This window comes from Anas platyrhynchos, chromosome 5 (genome assembly GCF_047663525.1).
Source record: "Anas platyrhynchos isolate ZD024472 breed Pekin duck chromosome 5, IASCAAS_PekinDuck_T2T, whole genome shotgun sequence".
NCBI lineage: Eukaryota > Metazoa > Chordata > Aves > Anseriformes > Anatidae > Anas > Anas platyrhynchos.
The window spans coordinates 23,909,453-23,928,419 of NC_092591.1; the positions used below are offsets into that span (position 1 = coordinate 23,909,453).

The window sequence follows — 18,967 nt, forward strand, 5'->3', positions numbered from 1 at the left end:
AGTATGGAGTTTCCTGACATCATGCCACTAACATGTCAAGGCCAAGAATCATAGCCAGGTAACAGAACTTCACGAGAGAAGCAACACTTCTGTATTTATCATCTGTATTCCTAGAGGGAAGGCCAGAATCAGTTCTGCACTTCCAGAGCAAAGATGTGCAAATTCAGCTAATCAGGGATTATGGAAAGTGTCATCTGAAAGCTGGCTGGGCAACAGTAATGTTAGGAGGAACTTTTCACTCCAGTGAAAAGTGAGTAGCAATATGGCACCAACAGGAGACATCTGGTGTAACATAAGTGAAGCTGTACAACATTTAGCTGCTGAAAAACAAGAAAAGAAATTTCTCTGGGTCCTTGTGGTGCGGCTGTATGCCTGTGGTTAACAGTTTCTTGTTATTCCCCAATCAGTTGATCAATTTCCCAAGCATTGATACATTGGCAAAGTAAGGTTCCTCAAAAGATCTTTTTCCTAAAAAAAAAACAAAACCACAACCAAACAACAACAACAAAAAATCATCAACCTAGTTCCAATGTAATGAAGCTAAAGGGATTTCTCAGTAAAAAAGAAGATAGACTCACACAGTCTCATAAACCTGAGGTAGTTTACATGCTCAACAAAGAGGCATCTCAAGCATTCCAATCTTCCTTGTGTTATACCTTTGTTTTCTTACGTAGTTTCTGCTCTCCTCATCCCCCAGATAGATTTAGATACTGTAATAAGTTATGGCAACAAATGGACTGGATTTGAGTGGCAACAACAGAAACCCCACTGCACTGCTTCCTCAAAACTTCTATGTATCTGTCCACCACTACAGCCACCAGAAACTGGCGATGACTTACCAGGTCTGGCCTATAAGGAACTGCAAGAAGAGAGTGGAGACACTTATTTTTATAAAGCCTCACCTTAAAAATCAAGCTGTTCAAGTACCGCACAGCAAGAATCTCCTCATCTCTGGCACTTTGTCCCCCCAAGGATTTATACCACAGAAGCACATTCCCTTGCAGAGGAGACTATTCCAGTTTATGACAGTTTTGGCCTCCTTGCTGTTCTTTTGTTTTAAGCTATACAGAAGGCAGCCCCCCATTTCACTCCCAATATTGCTCCATAAATTTCCAGCTCCTGTTGGGAGCACCTACCTCTACTTCTACAGAAAAGAACAGAGCTGAAGAACAACCTACAGCATCTCCAGTAACCCAGTGTCTCGATAAGAAAAATCACTGAGGAGTTCACATCATCATAAAGGAGTTCAATATTCAGCGGAATAAACAGAATTACAGCACATCCCTTCTGGCAGAGGAAAGCGAGTGAAGGGGAAGCTCCCAGCAGACTGCCTCCAGCAGTGAATGGTGTCTGTCCCTGCTTTGACAGAGCCTTTATGAGGCCCCTGTTCAGCCGCCACATTTCTCTCTGTCTCAGTTTCCCTCACGGGAAAGATGATCTGGTCCCTCTGGTTACAGCAGGGAGTTCTAGGGCACCATGGATGTAAAATTCTGCCTATTTTATGTGGCCAACTCAGAACAAAACATTAAAATTACTATGATTATTGAGGGGGGGACCACTGTCCTGGTGCAACTATTTAACTGTTTCCTGGCTGGAATAGTTAGCTAAAGCAGAAGAGAGGCAGGAAAACAGTAATTGGGAAAGCAAAGAAAAATAAAGTGAAACAGATTTATTACTCTAATAGGCCCAAGCAAGCGCAAGGTGCTTCACTGTGGCATGAAGCACTCTAACCCAAAGGGTACAATAAAGCAACACTATTGCTAACAAGCACACTCTTGGTTTAATTAATTTTATTTGATTTCCCCTCTCTCCATCCTGGCACGTGTAAAGAACGCAACGCACAAAGCTGGGGGCAGAAGTGCTGCACCAGGCTGAGGCAGCATACCTGGCAGCTGCTAAAACAAAACTTCAAAGTCTCAGCTGCCTTTGAAAACCCATCAGGCAAGAAGCACTCCTCCCCTTCAGCTTCTTTAGGAGCTGGTACACTTAACCACTTCAGCATGTTTGGCAGTTCTACTGCTGCTTCCAAAGCAGGTGCTGCAGTGGAAAATTGTGGGAGAGCCCCAAATCACTCAGTTGTCTCCCTTTTTCCCCAGCTGGCAGCAGTGCGTGTGCTGACCAAGCAGTCCAGCTGACGGACCACAATTAGGTGCAGCTAACAGGGTATTTGTGATTACACCACTGAAAACACAGAAAAAGGCCCACGTTCATCTGAGTTGGCAGTATCTTTCTCCAGGAAACTGCCAAATCTGATGACAGACAAAGTCTGTCATTAAAGGAAAGTAAATAAAAGGATGTTCAGATAGTTACATTGTACGGTACAAAGAACTGGCATGCTCTAGGAGACAGTTCCCAGACTTGTCTAGGATTTGTTGAAAGATCCCACTCTGTCAGACCCTGTTTGCAACAGATGCTCGAGTTGCACAAAAACTTATTTAGATCACCTAGCACTTGAAGTCTTACACACAAAAATTCTGCCTCTGCATACAACTGCAGGCTAGGAGATTAAGCACTGGTTTAATTTGCAGCACCTACAAGGCTTTAGATTCAGTCCATTTGAGCAGGCACACATTTTTGCTATGCTTTCTCCTCCAGTGTGGCCAGAAGAGCCTACTCTACAGTTGTGCCAGCTCTGCTGGTCATCACAACTGCACAGTACATCCATTTTTTTCCCCCTCAGGGGTTTGAGAAGGATAGAAACCTAGGGATGATGCTGTTCTCTAGGGGATACAACTTTGTTGCCTTAATGACTGATTCTCAGCAGGCTTTCAATTGCTTCTAGACTGTACATGGGTGTTGAATATTTCTAATGACAGTGAAAACCAAAAGCCAGAAGCAGGTATCTTCAGAGAAATGCAATAACTTTCTTAGGAATTTGTGGTTGAAGATGAAAAAAAGTTATGCAATCCTATATTCCAGTCCAACCCAAACCCTTTTTCTAGAGCCAAAATGGAATTGTTTCCTACAGCTTACAGAGAAAATTGTATAATTAGTCAGAAGCTCCCAGACTCAGGAACACAGATGGGAACCATGGAATCAGTACCTCAGGAATTTCACCGAGTGATTGCATGTAATGCTAAGCATGAGCACATCAAAGATGCAGCTGCAGATGCTAAACCCTTATAAGGCCAGATTAAATATCCCAGCCACTTAGAGGAATAACACTCTTTCAAGATTCCCCTCCTAGCACAGATAAGGCACACCAGGAGAAAACAACAACAGCAGTGTCAAATGTCCAAACAAGAAGACTCTGTTACATGTCACGTCTTTATACTTGATGCCTTTTGTGTTGTTTCAGCCAATGCTCTAAACAGAGTAGGCTTTTCTCAAAACAGCAGAACCTCTACACAACTACAGGCTCATTTTCTGTGAAAAGACAAACATGGCCTCCAGATGGCTTGATCTGAACCCGGTAACATTTGCAAGGAGGATAATCTTCCAGTTTTGGTGTACTGTGCTTATGGCTCTCTAGAGACTAGTCAGAGAGTAAGACAGTAAGCAACCTCTCATAGTGGACACCAGAAAAAAAGCTGAAAGTAAATCAAAAGAATAGGTGTTACCTGGTTTTGCTACCTAACAATGTATACAAGTGGCACAATGTATGAAGTTATGTGATATCAGCAATTTAGATAATTTCCGAGTGAGACCTGCAGACAAACAAACAAAGAAAAAAACAACAGCACAGTTCTTTCCTTCCACAGAAATGCTATTCAATAACACAAGCCTAATGATATCTATGCTCATGTATTCAGGTTCCACAATGAGGTCATAATGTTTACAAAGAATTTATTCTACTTAGAAAACATCAGTAACGAAAATCACTGCATTATATGAATCATTCTGTCCCATATGCATCATACCAGTCTAGAAATCTGTGCATAACTTTAGTTCCCTTTACTAGCAGAGGATACTTTCATATTTAAATCATTTAGGTGAGCATCAGGAAAGCAGAATTTTACAAAGAATTGGAAAGATGACTGTGACCTTCAGAAAATAAAAAATGTTACGCAAAAACAAAGTCCTGAACAGAAAGACAAAATATTTTTAAAAATAAGAATGGATTGGATCTAAATTTCTTGAAATATACCCAAATAACCCAACTATTAAAACTGGGCAGCCTTTTGTTTCATGAGGGATAAGCTCTAACACTGTTATTTTGATAAGGAATTTTGAAAACAGAATCCTAGTGGGATCACTGTCAGTAAGAACCAAAATCTCACTCTCATGGAGAAAATTATTAGAAAAGAACTGCATACACTATTTCCAGAAGGAGATGAATTTATCAATGCATAACATCTTAAGAACAACAGCAAAGTCTCTTGACTGTCTCTTCTTGGAGAGGTTCTTGGAGAGTTTCTAGAGCCTGTGCTTAGATTTTCCACATACACCTTTTTCCCTGTTTGTTTTCCTCACAGTGACTGAGATTGTGTTTCTCTTTACCATGTTGGCTGCTTACATTGGACAGCCCTTTACTACTCATCCACCTGAAAGTATTTATGGAGAAACCCAAGTCTTCAGCATCATAAGACTGTCAAAGAATCTTGCAGCCAAGTGCCTGCTAGTGGAGCTGAGATCAGAAACATATTGAATACAAACATGCTTTCAAACCAAAGTTACTTCAAGCTTTTTCCTTAAACCACAGTTTCAGGTCTTTCAGGGAACAGCCATGGGAAACAGAAGTCACAACACAGCAAGCTGTATGTTGTCTTCATTAAGTACTGGAAAGTCTTCATTTGAAATTCAGAATTATTGCTTGTAAGTGTCAGAAGCCATAAATCCTAGATGGTTATTCATCAGGACTATAAAAGACTAACATGGGCGTCTAACCTGACCTTCTGACTAATGCGAAGAATATTATTCCAGTTATGCTGTCCTGTGGCTAAAATCTGAAGTGTGGATGTAAAAGTTCAAAGAGCTTCTACACATGCCAAGCCTTCACTGGTATGAACGTTCCCTCCTTGTGGATCTACACTCCGTCAGCAGCAACAGCAAGGAAAAGTACTCCAACTTATTTCATTCCAGGTCTCAGCATCTGCAGCTTTTCAAAACACTGACTGAAGAGAAGCTGACACCTCTCTGCTCATCAGCATCATTTTCCTAATACCACAAACAAAGCAACAACAACAAAACAAACAGATAAACAAACAAGATGGTCCAGACCCAAGACTCTTCAGATAGTCTACCAAACTGGAAGTTTTCTGAGACAGATTTTGACAAAACTGCATTTCCAACATTAAAGACATGCACAGCTCAGCCTGGCTACAGTCTTCACAGGGCAGATTATCATCAAATGTGTTTTTCCCCCCCAGTAACAACCAAATAAAGACTTTTTTCTGCATACAAAAGGTTAAGACCATATAAGCCACAGCTGCTTTGTTCAAAAGGGTGACTCTTGCCCAGGCTGAGCATCCCTGACAGACAGCTGCCAAGTAGCATGCACAGCACTGCCAGACACAATCTTCTTGGACTAACTTTTTCGTCAGGTCCCACGTGCCAGACAGCAGATAGATAGAAAGGGCAGTGAAAGACATTTACCGAGCCAGATACAATCTATAACTCAGGCAAAGAAGCCCTGCAACATCATGGATACCAGCAGCTGGAAACAAACAGCGTCTCTGATAAGGCCCTCTCACTTTGAAATTCTTCTTACTAAAGGCTATTGTCCCAGGGCCAGCTTTCAGTAGACTTGGATCAGCCAGGCTGCCTTTGGCCTCTCCCCACCTGGTTTGCTGTGGACAGTAATTGGATGAGAAATGTTAAAAAAAAGTTCAGAGAGTGCAACAGGAGAATGTCTGGAAACTGCAGTATCTTTAAACATTACCTGGTGGGTTTGCTTGACTGTTGTTGTTTGGGGGATGAAGGGAGGGTGGAGGTGTTTTGTTTTCTTTTTCCATCCTCTAAAAGAGGATATCCAGCTTTCAACTGCTGTTACAGAATAAACCCCTAGAAACAACTGCTCGTGCTAAAGGACCCTGGATGCATCGGTATTTCCATATAGGACTTACTTTATCCTGCCATTGCAGGCCCTACCTTTACCAGAGCACTTAAAAATCTTTGCAATTGGTGCTGGTTCTGGACAGTCCAATATCCAGCCTTCCTGAGCCACTGGAACACATTCTGGCTTATCACCAATCAAATCCTCCTGCCCACAACATTTTGGTCAAACTACTCACCGTCTGAGAGCATACAGCGCTGGGTAAAGACTAAGAAAATACTACTAATCACCAGTGTTACTCAGTATTATAAATTCACATTACTCCCCAAACAAAAATCTGGCATTCCACCATGGAGTTCTAGTTGCCCCATCTTCTTCAGCTTACACAATGTACATACAACTTCAAACACCTATGAGCTAGTGAACAGCATCTCCAACAAAGCTGTCACCACATACACAGGAGAGCTGAAATACTTCCCAACTTCTTTATGCTTTTATTTTCCCCTCCTCCTCTATTTTCAAAAGAGGTTTTTGTTAAATGCTGGAGCCCTGCATGGCTCACAAACAGCTGCTGACTGATACCTGCAGCCCAGAGAAGCCCCGGAGAATAACAGGCTGTCACGAAGCCAACCACATACATTCACAAACTCCTGTGTCAGCTACAAAACCTCCCCAGTCTGAAAGGTGGGGAAAATTAGGTGACAAAGCAGGATCTTCATAGGAAGGGCTGACTAACACTTTCAGGGATACGAAAGGGAATTCTTTGTGCTCCTGGAAGGGAATTCCCGTTTATATCACAGGATGAAACACCAAAAAGAGTGTTGTGTTCACCCTGAGTAAGCCAAGCCTGGGCTGGATGGAAAATGTGAACATGCATTGGTGGTGGAAACTTCACTGCACAAGGGAAGGTAGCCCCAAAACAAAGCCTAACAGGAAGGAGGAAAAGCCTTTGGCCCCTTTTGCTACCTCCTGCTCTGGCATTCTTACTTGGTCACTGAAACTTGATTTTATCTGAACTTGACTTCAGGCTCTTCAGCTGCTGACTTCCAAGAGTTGTCCAGGGACTGCACCACGAGGGCTGCCTTCTGGAAAGGCTTTCCACATGGATCTCAGATCACACCCTGCTCCCAGCATCTGACAGGCTTCCTGAGATTATAGAATACCAGTAGCTCCAACACCAGAGAGACCTTTCAAGACCTTTGCACTTACCAGTAACCAAGCTTTCAACAAACCTTCTTTCTAACACTAAGACATATTTTATTTTCACCCTCTACGCAATTTTATTTATTTATTTATTAAGTGAAAAGGTATAGGGCAGACCCAGAAACCTCCAAAACACAAAATATTCACAGAGTTCAGCCTCAGGAAAGCCCTGGAGAGCATGAGGCAAACGAAGGAAAGGTTGCTAACCTGTCTTGTCCGTCAGAAGACTGGTTTACAAAGGGACTTTCCATTTTCACAAACGTGTGTCTGGTAGGGAGGATACTGAACATGCAGCTTGGAGGTTTCGAGTGCCTCGCTGTGACCCACAGGAATAGCACAGTTCAAAGATGGGCCCGTTCAATCCCTCTGTTCTTAGGCCAGATGGACCTGCCCTACGATCAATGCCAGAAAGGACACTCTTCTGGGAAACTTCCCAGTGCCCTTCTCAGCTGCACAACGGTGAACTAATTCCAATGGCTGTGGCATGGTAGCATGGCTTTCATTTCCATCTCACTACCTGCAAGGCAAAGCAATCGACAAAAACTGAGGTCCCTGTGCGAGAAAGAGCCAGGAATGGATAAAAATATTGCTGAAAAACTTAAGAAAGGGGAGAAACCAGACATTCGTGGGATTCCCTGACAGCTCCGTGCAGAAGGAAGGGCTGGGCTGGAAAAAACAGGGCCCCAGGTTCCTGCCAAGCTGTCTGAGGCCCGTCCTTTCCAAATAGCTCAAAGAAACAGCCAAGGCTCCCTTGTAACCCTTTCAGAGCTCCTCTAGAAAGGAAGAGTGCTCTGGGCAGAGCAGCCCCCAAAGAGCACCAGGCTACTGGGGTTCCCTCTTTCCTAGAAAGCTGCGGGCAGCAGAGTTCTCCCCACAAACTACCAAAGTGAGAGGTACGGCCACATTAACCCTCTGAATGCCACTATAAAACTATTGTAATGGCGATTGGAGGTTTAACTAAATGCAGAGAAAAGGGAGATCTGCTGATCACTTGGCAATATGAAATATCTAGGACCTACACAGGGTATTTCAAAGAGATCTAAGATCGGGGTGGCTGGGGGCAAGGTTATGAGACAAGTAGTGCAAGACACTAAAAGGTTTCAACAAGCTCTATATTAAATTAAATGCTTACTAGAACGGAAAACAGCATGTGACTTCCATCACAGCCAACAAAATCCACTGGTGGCAGCTAAAAGCCAGGAAGAGGAGAGTTCATGGGTGAGGAATCAAAAAAAGAATTGTATCAGCATGAACTGCCTATACCTGTTGCTCAGTTTTATATTAATTGCAGCAGTCAAAGAAAAACAACTGCATATTAATAATAAAATCCAGTGTTTAGTATGGTCAGAAGCCAGCAAGGTGTAAGCATATGTAAGTTATGAGAGATAAAAGTTAAAAATGATAGTGTCACATAAAATCTATGTTTTACTCCTACTTGATGTGCTGTTTTCGTTTCTTGTCATCTCCATAAAGACAGAGAGCTAATTATTAGAGGGTTGGAAGATTTCCATTTAGAACTTGAAGAGAATGGGACTGTTTAGTTTAGGAGAGACAAATAAGAAGGGAGATGATAGAAACATACAGAATAAATAGCGCAGAAAATAAATCAAGCATTCCTGTCTGCCTTCACATAATACGGGGGCAGAGACTTTTAACAAATTTGGAAAAAATCCAGAAAATTAAAAAGGAAACTTCTGCATAATATGGAATATACCTGTGGAACTCACTGCTACAGCTCATGAATGAGGCAACAATATTCCCAGAAAATAAAAATATGATTAATGATAACACCCACAGCTAGACTATGTAGAACAGAAAATATGGTGAGATCTACAAGTCAGCTGTTTGCAGCTGGGGGGCAAAAGCAAGCTTCCCCTAGAGACTGGGAATATCTTTACTGCCAATCAAAAAGTTTTTCTGCTTTCACTGAAGACATTGGTGATAGTTACTCTGAAACACAGGACAGGAGAACCAAAAAGATTAGCAGCCCAATCCAGCATAGTAAATCCTACATTTACGCTGGGGTAAGGTCAGTTTGTGTAGGCAGCTGAAACGAGAAAACCAAGAACCATTATGCAGCACTGCCTTCAGGGAAGGTATGAAACCCCTGTCGCTCCCCTCTACCTACCAACATGGCCTGCTCGCTGGGAATAATGGGAAAGGTTGTCATACCTTCTCTGAAAGGAAGTCATGCAGTCAGAGCCGGGTGCAGGAAGAGAAACCTGTCCCCTCACATCACTAGAACTACTTGCAAAAAGCCCATCTCCCTGGGCCCAGCAGACAGGTGGAGGCGATGCCAACGCTGTGCCCACTTTGCTCAGCTGGAGCCAGCCCAAGGGAGGCCCCCAGGCTGCGGCTCCAGAGCAGCCTCCAGCAGCAGCCAAGCAGAGGCCACGCTCGCATGAGTTGTGCCCTGCTCTGCCCTGCTGCAAGGCCCCAGCTCTCGCCTCCAGCTCCCAGCCCCGGCACTGGCTCCTACGCTCTCTCCCTGCGCTCAGCCCAAACCCCCTTCGCCTCTGGAAAGGGTCCTGCGATTAATCTCACTTATTACCTCGGAAAAGTAACAGCGCGGCGGCTGCCAGCCAAGTCCGACTCAACAGCGTCTGGGGAGCCGAGGCTGCAGGGCCAGGCCTCAGACTGTCTGGGCAAGTCACGAGCTTTCCGCCTTTCCTCTCCCGGAGGCTCCAGGCAGCCAGAGCCAAGGCCTGGCTGTGGGAAGCAGGGATCCTTCAAGACGGTGCCAACCCGTGGTGCGGAGGCTCAGGGCAATTTCCAAGCAGGATGGAGAGTAATTGGACCTGCCATCACAAGTTTCATTAGCGCGACCAAAATCTCTCTCTATAAGAAGTAACGCAAGGCAAGCCACGTACTTCTGAAGTTTAAGTCAGCCAATTCACTTCCACAGTTAACAAGTTGTCACCAGTGACCCTGGGAGACACGTAAAAAAAGGTAAGAGGTTACTGGGGCAGGAAGGCTGTTACATGTACAAATATGTGGGGATGGAGGAAGAACATGCAGGAACTAGAGACAGGAGGAGCTGCAAGAACATACAGCTACAGGCAGCATTTCTGTTTTTCACCCTCCCTCCTCATCCTTCCTCTGAATAGGAGGTGATAATAGATCAACCCACAGCTTCAGGACTGTCAGAAATGCTGCTTCTCAAGGGCCACAAGCATATGTCATACGACAGAGCTGCCAAGGGGAAGTGGACAGGGGACTGGTCACAGAAAAAAAGAAAAATCACTACACCCATCCTCATTTACTCTTCCATCATGAATAAAGGAATGGAATTAACTTAGGCATTAAAATAAGACAGGCCTGACATAGGGAAAGAAATCAGGAAACAGGAATCAACCTCATGTGTCTGCCCTACTGCAAATAGCCACTCTGGCTGAAAAGGAACTGTTCTTCCTAAGTCTTCCTAATACAGCTCTCATCCCTGCAAGCAGCAGCATGAAAGGACACTGTGAGCTGGGGTCCCTCCCAGTGCTTTAGCAACAGAGAAGAATCAAAGGTAGCAGCATTAGAATAACCCATGTTAGATTTGCTTCATGCTCAAGACTCTTCTGCCCCTCAGCAAGAATGAGGACAGCACATTTTGCTAGTGCTGGGTATTAGAAGCAACATCTTTACACTAGGAAGGAATGAAAAAGACTGTATGGTAATTATGAAGCCTGCAGAAAATGCAGTGTAGCGCAGATAGACTGAGCTCATAATCAGACATTTCCTCTAAGAGGGAAAGTGAAGGGGACAAGTTGTATCAGGAGGAAGGAACAGACACATGGCAGTGCTGGCACAGGACTGCACTCAGTCGTCTTGGTCTGCTGCTGCTCTGGCACTTTTGTGCTGCCTAGCTGGAAGTGTAAGGTCAGCACAGACTTTCCTGAAACTGAAGGCCTGTTCTGTAGCCCTCAGCGCCTGCTGTTTTCTCCTTTCATTTCCTCCAGAGGTATCAGTACAGCACAGACTCTTCAACATTAGCCTGCACCCAGCTGCTGAGCAAGCATACTTGGCAAGCGGGGCACAGCACAGAGAATGGACAGTCTCTACCTGGCAAGTGACTGCAAGGAGCTTGAATCAAGCAACTTGGAAGAGTGTAAAGTCACTACTAACCCTTCAGATGCAGAACTGCATGGCAACAAAGAGAAAGAGATCTATTCTTACAAAAACTTGTCATTAGCTGTCAAGATTACTAGGAATTCTCTCCTCCTTACTTCTAGCTGCAAGCCTATATGTAGCTAGCTCTTTCCCTGAGTCCCTGCTGCAAGATCCATGCTAAGCCCACCTTAGCACGAGTCTTGCAAAAAAAAACAAGACAATCCCATCAACTTCTCACCCTCTAGCACTGTGAGAACCACCTTGTACATTAGCACATCCCTTGGCTATTCTAGTATGATTCTACTCGTAGCTCTTCATATCCTGTCTAGTCAAGGTCCAAGCACTCGCCTGATTTCATATTTTACCTTCTACATCTTGAAAATTTAAAATAAAAAATTGAGCAAATAGTGAAGCCACTTTCACCTTCCCTTTATGTAAAACAAGCTACCCCTTTGACACAGAAAAACAGGATTTTCAGACCTGAGGCATACGGTTTGGGGTTCCTGAAAGCCTGAGATGACAAACGTCTGCACGGAATCTTCTAGTTTCCCATCCCACTCGAGATTTCCAGGCAAGGAAAAAAAAAATATGAAAATACACAAAATAGAACCTGTTTGGGAACCTGAACATATGGCCACTATATGCGCACAGCCCACAATGCTCTGAGTTGTTACTACTATTAATAATGATAACAGAGTGAATTCAACCTATATACTCCTAGATCAGAAAATCTAAACTCTGATTTTATACTGTATAACCCAGATTAGTGTGCCTGCCAACAAAACGTCATTTTCTGATGAACCTGAGCACCTTGGCTCAATGTGTGAGCAAAGAAGTATTTTGAGCATGTTAAACAACAAGAAGAGCAGAACCCTTTGTTTCTGACTGCAGTAGCCCTCCCAAGCTGCCTGATATAATTTGGACTGCCATTCTGCCCTCTGAATGGTGATAGAGAAGCTTGCTTGCCTGCCTCCCCTGACCAAGTTAGATAAATCTGTCAGAAGATCCAAGGCAACCATATGCTAAGCTGGGTTGATTTTGTCTTTAGTTTTGAGAAAGATGTCATGAAAGAACAAGAAGCTAATGAAACAGAGGTGTGGGAAAACAGTGACCGAATCACCACTGAGTTCTTGCCAACAGACTGTTTGTATGAGTTCAAAAAGGTGAACCTGGAAAAGGGTGGCTATTGTTGAATCCAAGGTGCCTGCTGAAAACACAGAAATCTGTACCAATTAGAAAAAAAAACTCATTAGCTTTGATTCAGGTCTTGGACAGAAAGTGATTTGCAGAGTCCAAGTGATTCTTTGAGGAGAATTTCAAAAACAAGTGACACAGCAGCTGCAGATTCCAGTGACAGAAGCTTCTAGGAAAGTCGACCATCCTCATCACTAGTGATTGTGCAACTATTTGCCAATGGGTACTGAGAAATTAGTTTAGGTTCTGAACAACAACTTTCATTCTCTTAAACACTACTTTCTACCTTTATCGTGCAACTGAGAATGCTTTCAAGAGCTGCTCAATGCCCCAGTTCTAGTAAGGTCTTAGTATCCATGTCTGGACATGAGTTCCAAAGGATAATAAGGAATCATTTTCATATTTGTTGTCCTTAGGTTACATTATTAATATTGTAAAAATTATCAATGGTAATCTTAAATTACAAAACATGTAACTGTAACATGTTAATGCCTTTACAGCAGAAAGTAAATAAGTGAAAATCCTGCCTGATAGAGTGAGAAGATGAGACAGAACTGAAATAAGGCCCTCAAGACTAGGGTTAAAGAATGAAAGAGCAGATTTAGTATAGCTGCAGGGAGCTTCAAAGGGCAATAAAAGCTGGGCTGCTACAAACATGGTAGAGGGCCTCGGACAGCTCTATTACGATAATGCAACTTCGGAACATCTCACCTCTTGTACTGCCCTGCAGGCTTCTTTGTCCGGGGCATGGCAAAAGCCTAAATCACAAGCTGAGTGGGAATAGAGACAAAGCTCAAAGAAAGTGACTAAAACAAAAAAGTCTCAAAAGGGACAGCACTACAGATTCGTACAATAACTTTTTAATGTATCCAGAACTGTTCTCTGTGTATTACAAACTCAAGATCTCCTTTGCCTCTTGGCAAGCAGATTATTGATTGGGTAACCCTTCTCATACAGCCAAAGGAATTCAACAAAAGAATGGAGATCTAACTTCTGTTCAGAAAAAAAAAAATTAGATAAGTCAGTACTGGGAGAGTGGGAATTAAAGAGGAGGAAGATTTGTCATTAATAGCCTGAATCCCATAGCTCAAAAGCATCAAAATCAAATTTTCAAGCCTCAGAAGCACTAAGATGGCTCAGATTTACCAGAGAGCCATACAAAAGCTGTAGGGACTGAGCTTCAGAGGCAGATGTTTGAACTGGAGCCAAGCACAAGCCAGATAAGAGACCCATTGACAAAATATTTCCATCCCTGCTGAATTCTACAACTGATAGACCAGAACCTCAATGGAACAAAACAGGAAGCTTTTCTTCAAACAGTCATCTAGTACAGAGCACAGGCTGACACCCATCAGATGACCCTCTGTGAACTGCTGAGCTCCAATGTAACAGACTGAGTAGCAAAAAAGGCATTTGCAACACAAGATAGCCATCCCCATATATAACCTCGATACTCCTTTTGGAATTCTTTCATTAAATACAAGTTCACAGCTCATGGAATCTAGCACTGCCTCAAAAATTACTTTTTTTCATTTCCATTTTTATGTAAAACTTTTAACTCCCGGCAAATTCTGGCCATTTGACATAAGCAGCCACAAAGATAAAATAATTCAACAAAGGCTCTTAAGATATCTTTCTTTGTCTTGCTCTGAGAATAACAACAGAATAACTCAAGTACTGAAAGCCCAAATGTTTCATCAAAAGTTTGAAGATGGAATCACCAGCTGTGGTCAGACGCTTCTGAAGTATTTTGGATCTTTGTATGAAATAAAACAAATTTCTTCACTGAACTACAAATACAATGCTAGATGAGGCACGGCTCTGGAAATGGTTCAGAGTGGAGCTCTGGACATTAGAAATTGGGCTGTCAGATCTACAGGTAGTGACATAACAGAAATGGTTTCAGAAAAATGTGGTAATTACAATGCCTTCCACAGAGATCCACAACAGAAGATTTTGACTGAGTAATTTCTTTCCAGCCATGTCTGAATCCATGCAGAGTTGCAGAGATGAGAAACGAACAGAAGCTCCAGGCCAGCCTGCACGCTGCTGCTCTCTAAAACTGTGTAGAAGGGGAAGGCAGCTTACACCTGTTGGATAGGTGTTTATTTGGATTAGGTAATAGCTCCCCTGGCTCAGCTCCAAGAACAGAATCACCACCTCTCTCAATAACTCCAAACCCCAGAGGCAAACATTGTGCTGGAACAGAAACAGGCCAGGAATTCATTTCTCACATTCCTCTTCTCTAGGCAGGACAAAAAGCAGTGACTGATGAAATAAGAACAATTTTACTTGAGCTTTCCAAAACCCATTCCAATCCTCCTATTGAAGGACCCGTTTGGGAAAGGATGACCACCCAGGTCACGTATTCCTTCTGTACTGCATATCTGTCCTCCATTTTCCAGTAGCATTCAGGTACCAATGGCAAGAATCAGTATTTTCATGTACACAGCAAATTAAAGTCCTAAACTTGTGTTGTGGAAGCCCTGCCTCATTATTCTATTTAAAAGGACAAGAAGGCAAACTCAGGCAAAGGAAGAAATCAGAAATCCCAAGCGGTTCTGGGCCTGTGTTAGGTCCAGCCTTCTGCAGCAAGCTCACCTTGCTCTTAGCTTCCAAGATCCAGAATCCTTGGAGTAAATATTGCTGCTCTTTCAGTCCCAGAAAGAATAGTTTTTCTAACTGCAGAATCATGGTCCTCTGCCCTGTGTCCCATGAGTGTATCAGACACAAAAATTCCAATATCCAAAATTAATAAAGAGCAGAAGGAAGCCACAAAAGAAAACTTAGTATAACACTACAGGATGTTACTCTATCTTTGAACAACTTAAACTTGATATTCTAGGAAAATACATGAAGATGAGGCCTTGGTGGTGATTTCTGCAGTATCAGGAATAGGTTTGTACTCTGCATGTCTCAACAGCAGTGAACCCAGACTCACAAATACCAGGATAAGAAATAATCAGGGAAGAGAAACAGACATTTCCCTTCCATTCCACATGTTCATTTATTTCCTTATTTCACCATGAACCTGCCAGCACTGGAAACAAGTTCGGTTTTGCAGGCCTAGTGTCTAGGATAGACATGAAAAGAACTGGTTCTTGGCCCTTAGATGTTATCTTCTGAGCAAGAGGATAAACACAAGTTATGAATGAGCTCCTGAGTGCCATACATGCCCCTTCAAAAATTTGGAACACCAGCTTTATCTTACCTGACTGCTGAAGATCTTCTGTCAGCTGCATGAGTGTCTGACTGAACAGCCCACAGTGACCCTTTCCTGTTGACTGTTGACCGGTAGCTCTGGGGCCCAGCTGCATTCCCCTTGCTTACAGCTCCACTTGCCAAGTTTAAGCTTGTTAACTGAAGAGGCAAAGAAAAAGACATCAGAAACTGTTAAAAGCCAAGAAACAAACAAAAGGTGACACTAAGTAAACTGGAGAGAGTATGTACTAAAGACTGCTAAAGAAGTCAATCTTCAGATGCAGAAGAATTTTGCTAGCTACATAAAGGAGCCAGAGATGACACCAACAGCAACCATGCTTGAGATGAATTCACATACCAGCATTAAAACTACAATCCTTCCATTCACAGAAGCACAAAGGAGGATGAGAACAAGAATCGGGCAAAAATCCTAAAGCACAAAAGCATTTCCTGCCATGGAACAAATAACAAGGATGAAGTAAAAATTAACTCTACATTAAAAGATTAAATCTACAATCAAAAGCTAGATGCTTATATTACTCTTTCTGAGCAGGGCTCAGTGTATCTGCCCTTTCATCATGAGCTGTGTCACCAAACCATCCATACACATCTGTCTCCTCTCTACCTTCCCCATCTATGCACAGAGATATACCTTGGATATAAAACGTAGTATCAAACTACACCACACATGAATAAAACTTCTCACCCAAACCACCTTCAAAGTGTTCACACTGGTAACTATACAAGTTAGTTAATGACAGCCTGTAATCATGTTTGGTAGACGTTTGTTACATCAAACTGCAAAGCAAGTATCAATGTGTTTTTAAGCATATAAAATGCATTCCATTGTTTCTTTCTCTGAGCATTCTCCTTGTGCTGCTCATCTTCTAAAAAGAACAAACTCTACAAGCAGACTCTACCTGTTGGTTTACTGAAGAGAGACTACATTCATAAGGCAATGGTATCTATTATAGAAGCGTAAATGATGGTTTATATTTAAAAAACATTTTATGAAGGTTACAAAACACTATAAAGGTTGACTGCCTTTAATTACAAGATCACATATTGCTTTTTTAGGATCAGAGAACAGACCTGGTTCTGCATCTAGATTAAGGTTGCATGCTAAACAAGACTTGTTTGTACTGCCCCTGCTCATTTCTGTGGTAACTGGAAAGCACATAGCCTGTGAGACACAGGGCAACCAGAAAGAAGAGCCTGAAGACTAGCCCTACATCTGCTCCAGATCTCAAAGGTGATGCTCATTAAGTCACTCAAGTATGACCTAACTTCCTTTAAATGCTCAAGCATAGTTTGTGAATTCCCAGCTTTGTTATCTTAACAATACTCTTTTACCAGAATTCATGTGAAATTGTACTAAAACAAAGGTATACAAGCTTCATCACATAATACTACACTCATACCTACAACAGTCTTATGCAGGCCGGCAGACTTCATATCCTCTGACTGAACTCTGGAATGTGAACTAACATTGGATCTGGAAACACAACAGGTTGTCACCCCCTCAGTGGTTTTGTAGTACAAGGCATCTAAGCTTTTCCTGACTTCAGAATGCTTAACTTCTACTTCAAATTCTGGACAGAGTTAAATTATTATGGTTGCATGCTATTTTTCTGCCCATGTCTCCAGAAGGAGCCCCTTCTGTCTCATCCATTCCCAGTTCGATCCTTTCCCATTAGTCTTCCTTGTCTGTGCATTGTTCTTCTCATCCAGTCCCAGTTTCCACACTTCATACATCATTCTCCTTTTTCTGCTCATTCCAGTTTCAGTCTTCCTAACTTCCAGCGCTGGCGTCCACACTACTACTGGCCTTTGAGCCACACCATTCCTGACCTTGGAACTTTCCATAGGAGTAGCTCATTTGATCTTTCTCCCCACACTTCTGTCCTTAGTTCCTCTTCCAGTTGCTCACGCACCCTATCCGAGTTGTTCTAGTTTTTATTCCCCTCCCCAGCCTGCTCATTTTGCCAATCTATTTGTTCATACAGTCCTAACACCTGGGTTCCCCTTTGGACCACGTATACCACACATCCTTCAATTTCTGTCTTTTCACCCTAATAATTCTCAGCATCCTCTCCCATGTTGTGTCCAGGTCCAAATTTTACAAGACCCCTTGTTCAAGCTGTTCTCCACACCTTTGTGGAATTTCTCCTTATTCTGCATTCAAGTCAGCCAGGCTGCAAGCCCAACACAGACCAGGCCACTGAAAACAGAGGAGAAAAGGGTCTCAAGACTCAGTACTCAAGAAGTGCAGAGAAATTCAGCTTAGAATCCTCAGTGTGGAGGGAACCTCTAAGATCTTAAAACAAGGTCTTACGGTGGGACATACTGGGCAGACTTTAATATAAAGCCTTTTCATTGCAACAATAAAAACAATCAAATTAGATCTAGGTCTAACTGTGCCAGGCACCATACAAATACCTAACAGTTTCTGGCCACAAATTGTTTATGATGGAGAGAAAAAAAAGGCAAAAACGGCAAATGAGGCAGGGGCCAACATGGTAAGTGAAATAGGATCTATAAAATTCTTAGCTTGTCAGCAACAGGAATCACAACTTTGCAAACACAGTCATGTGTGAACATAGGATAACTTTATCCAATCTTCTGTCCTCATCATCCTGATACCGAGACGCATTTAGTCTGATGAATTACCAACTCACCCCTGCTCTATTAATGTGGTATGCTTTCTTCTCTCGTACTGTATCATTGTTTATTTGAAAGCTGTCTTTCCAACCAAAGCAGGTGAGCAGATAACTTAGCATAGGTAAAGGGACATTTCACACATTCCAGAGAGACAGGTGTTTAAATTACAACAGGATTAAAAACAGGCAAGGGATTCAGAATGAGGGAGGGAAGACCAGCAAGAGAGTAAGGTTTAGCTGCAGCCAGCCCACCCAGATGGGTGTTACTGCTTGATACTGTGCCATGTGCTGAGACATTCCAGCTGCTATAATTAGCTCGCCAGGATGTTTTGGTGGATTGCCGAGGGACCCCCAACACATCTGCACAGAGTGGGTTCATTTTCCAGACACTAGACCTCCTGTATACCTGATGCAACGGTATTCTTCTCTTCGTAAAAAGAGAAATACTTAGCAACAAATCAATGATTTCTTTGGCTTAGAAGATAATGCACAGTACCTGGACCAAAGCACATACCAAAAACTCCATATATTTTGAAGCTTGCAGCATAGCAGTAGTGGAAAACAAAAAACAAACAAACAACCAAAAAAGAAAGGCTGTGAAGCTCAAAAGGAAGATAGTTATTCATGAAGATCTACAACAAAAAAAAGTTAGTGTGTTTGTTGTTTATTTTTAATA

General features: G+C 42.7%; 1 protein-coding gene across 3 annotated transcripts in view; it reads right to left on the reverse strand.

The window, feature by feature from the left end:
* The window catches only part of TTLL5 (tubulin tyrosine ligase like 5), a 125,792-nt gene that overhangs the window by 37,745 nt on the left and 69,080 nt on the right, over positions 1 to 18,967 (reverse strand). For all 3 annotated transcript variants that reach the window (XM_038180219.2, XM_072038437.1, XM_072038436.1), the window contains one exon: positions 15,642 to 15,790. In XM_038180219.2, the coding sequence (XP_038036147.1) occupies positions 15,642 to 15,790 (149 nt within the window). The remainder of the gene's footprint in view (positions 1 to 15,641; positions 15,791 to 18,967) is intronic.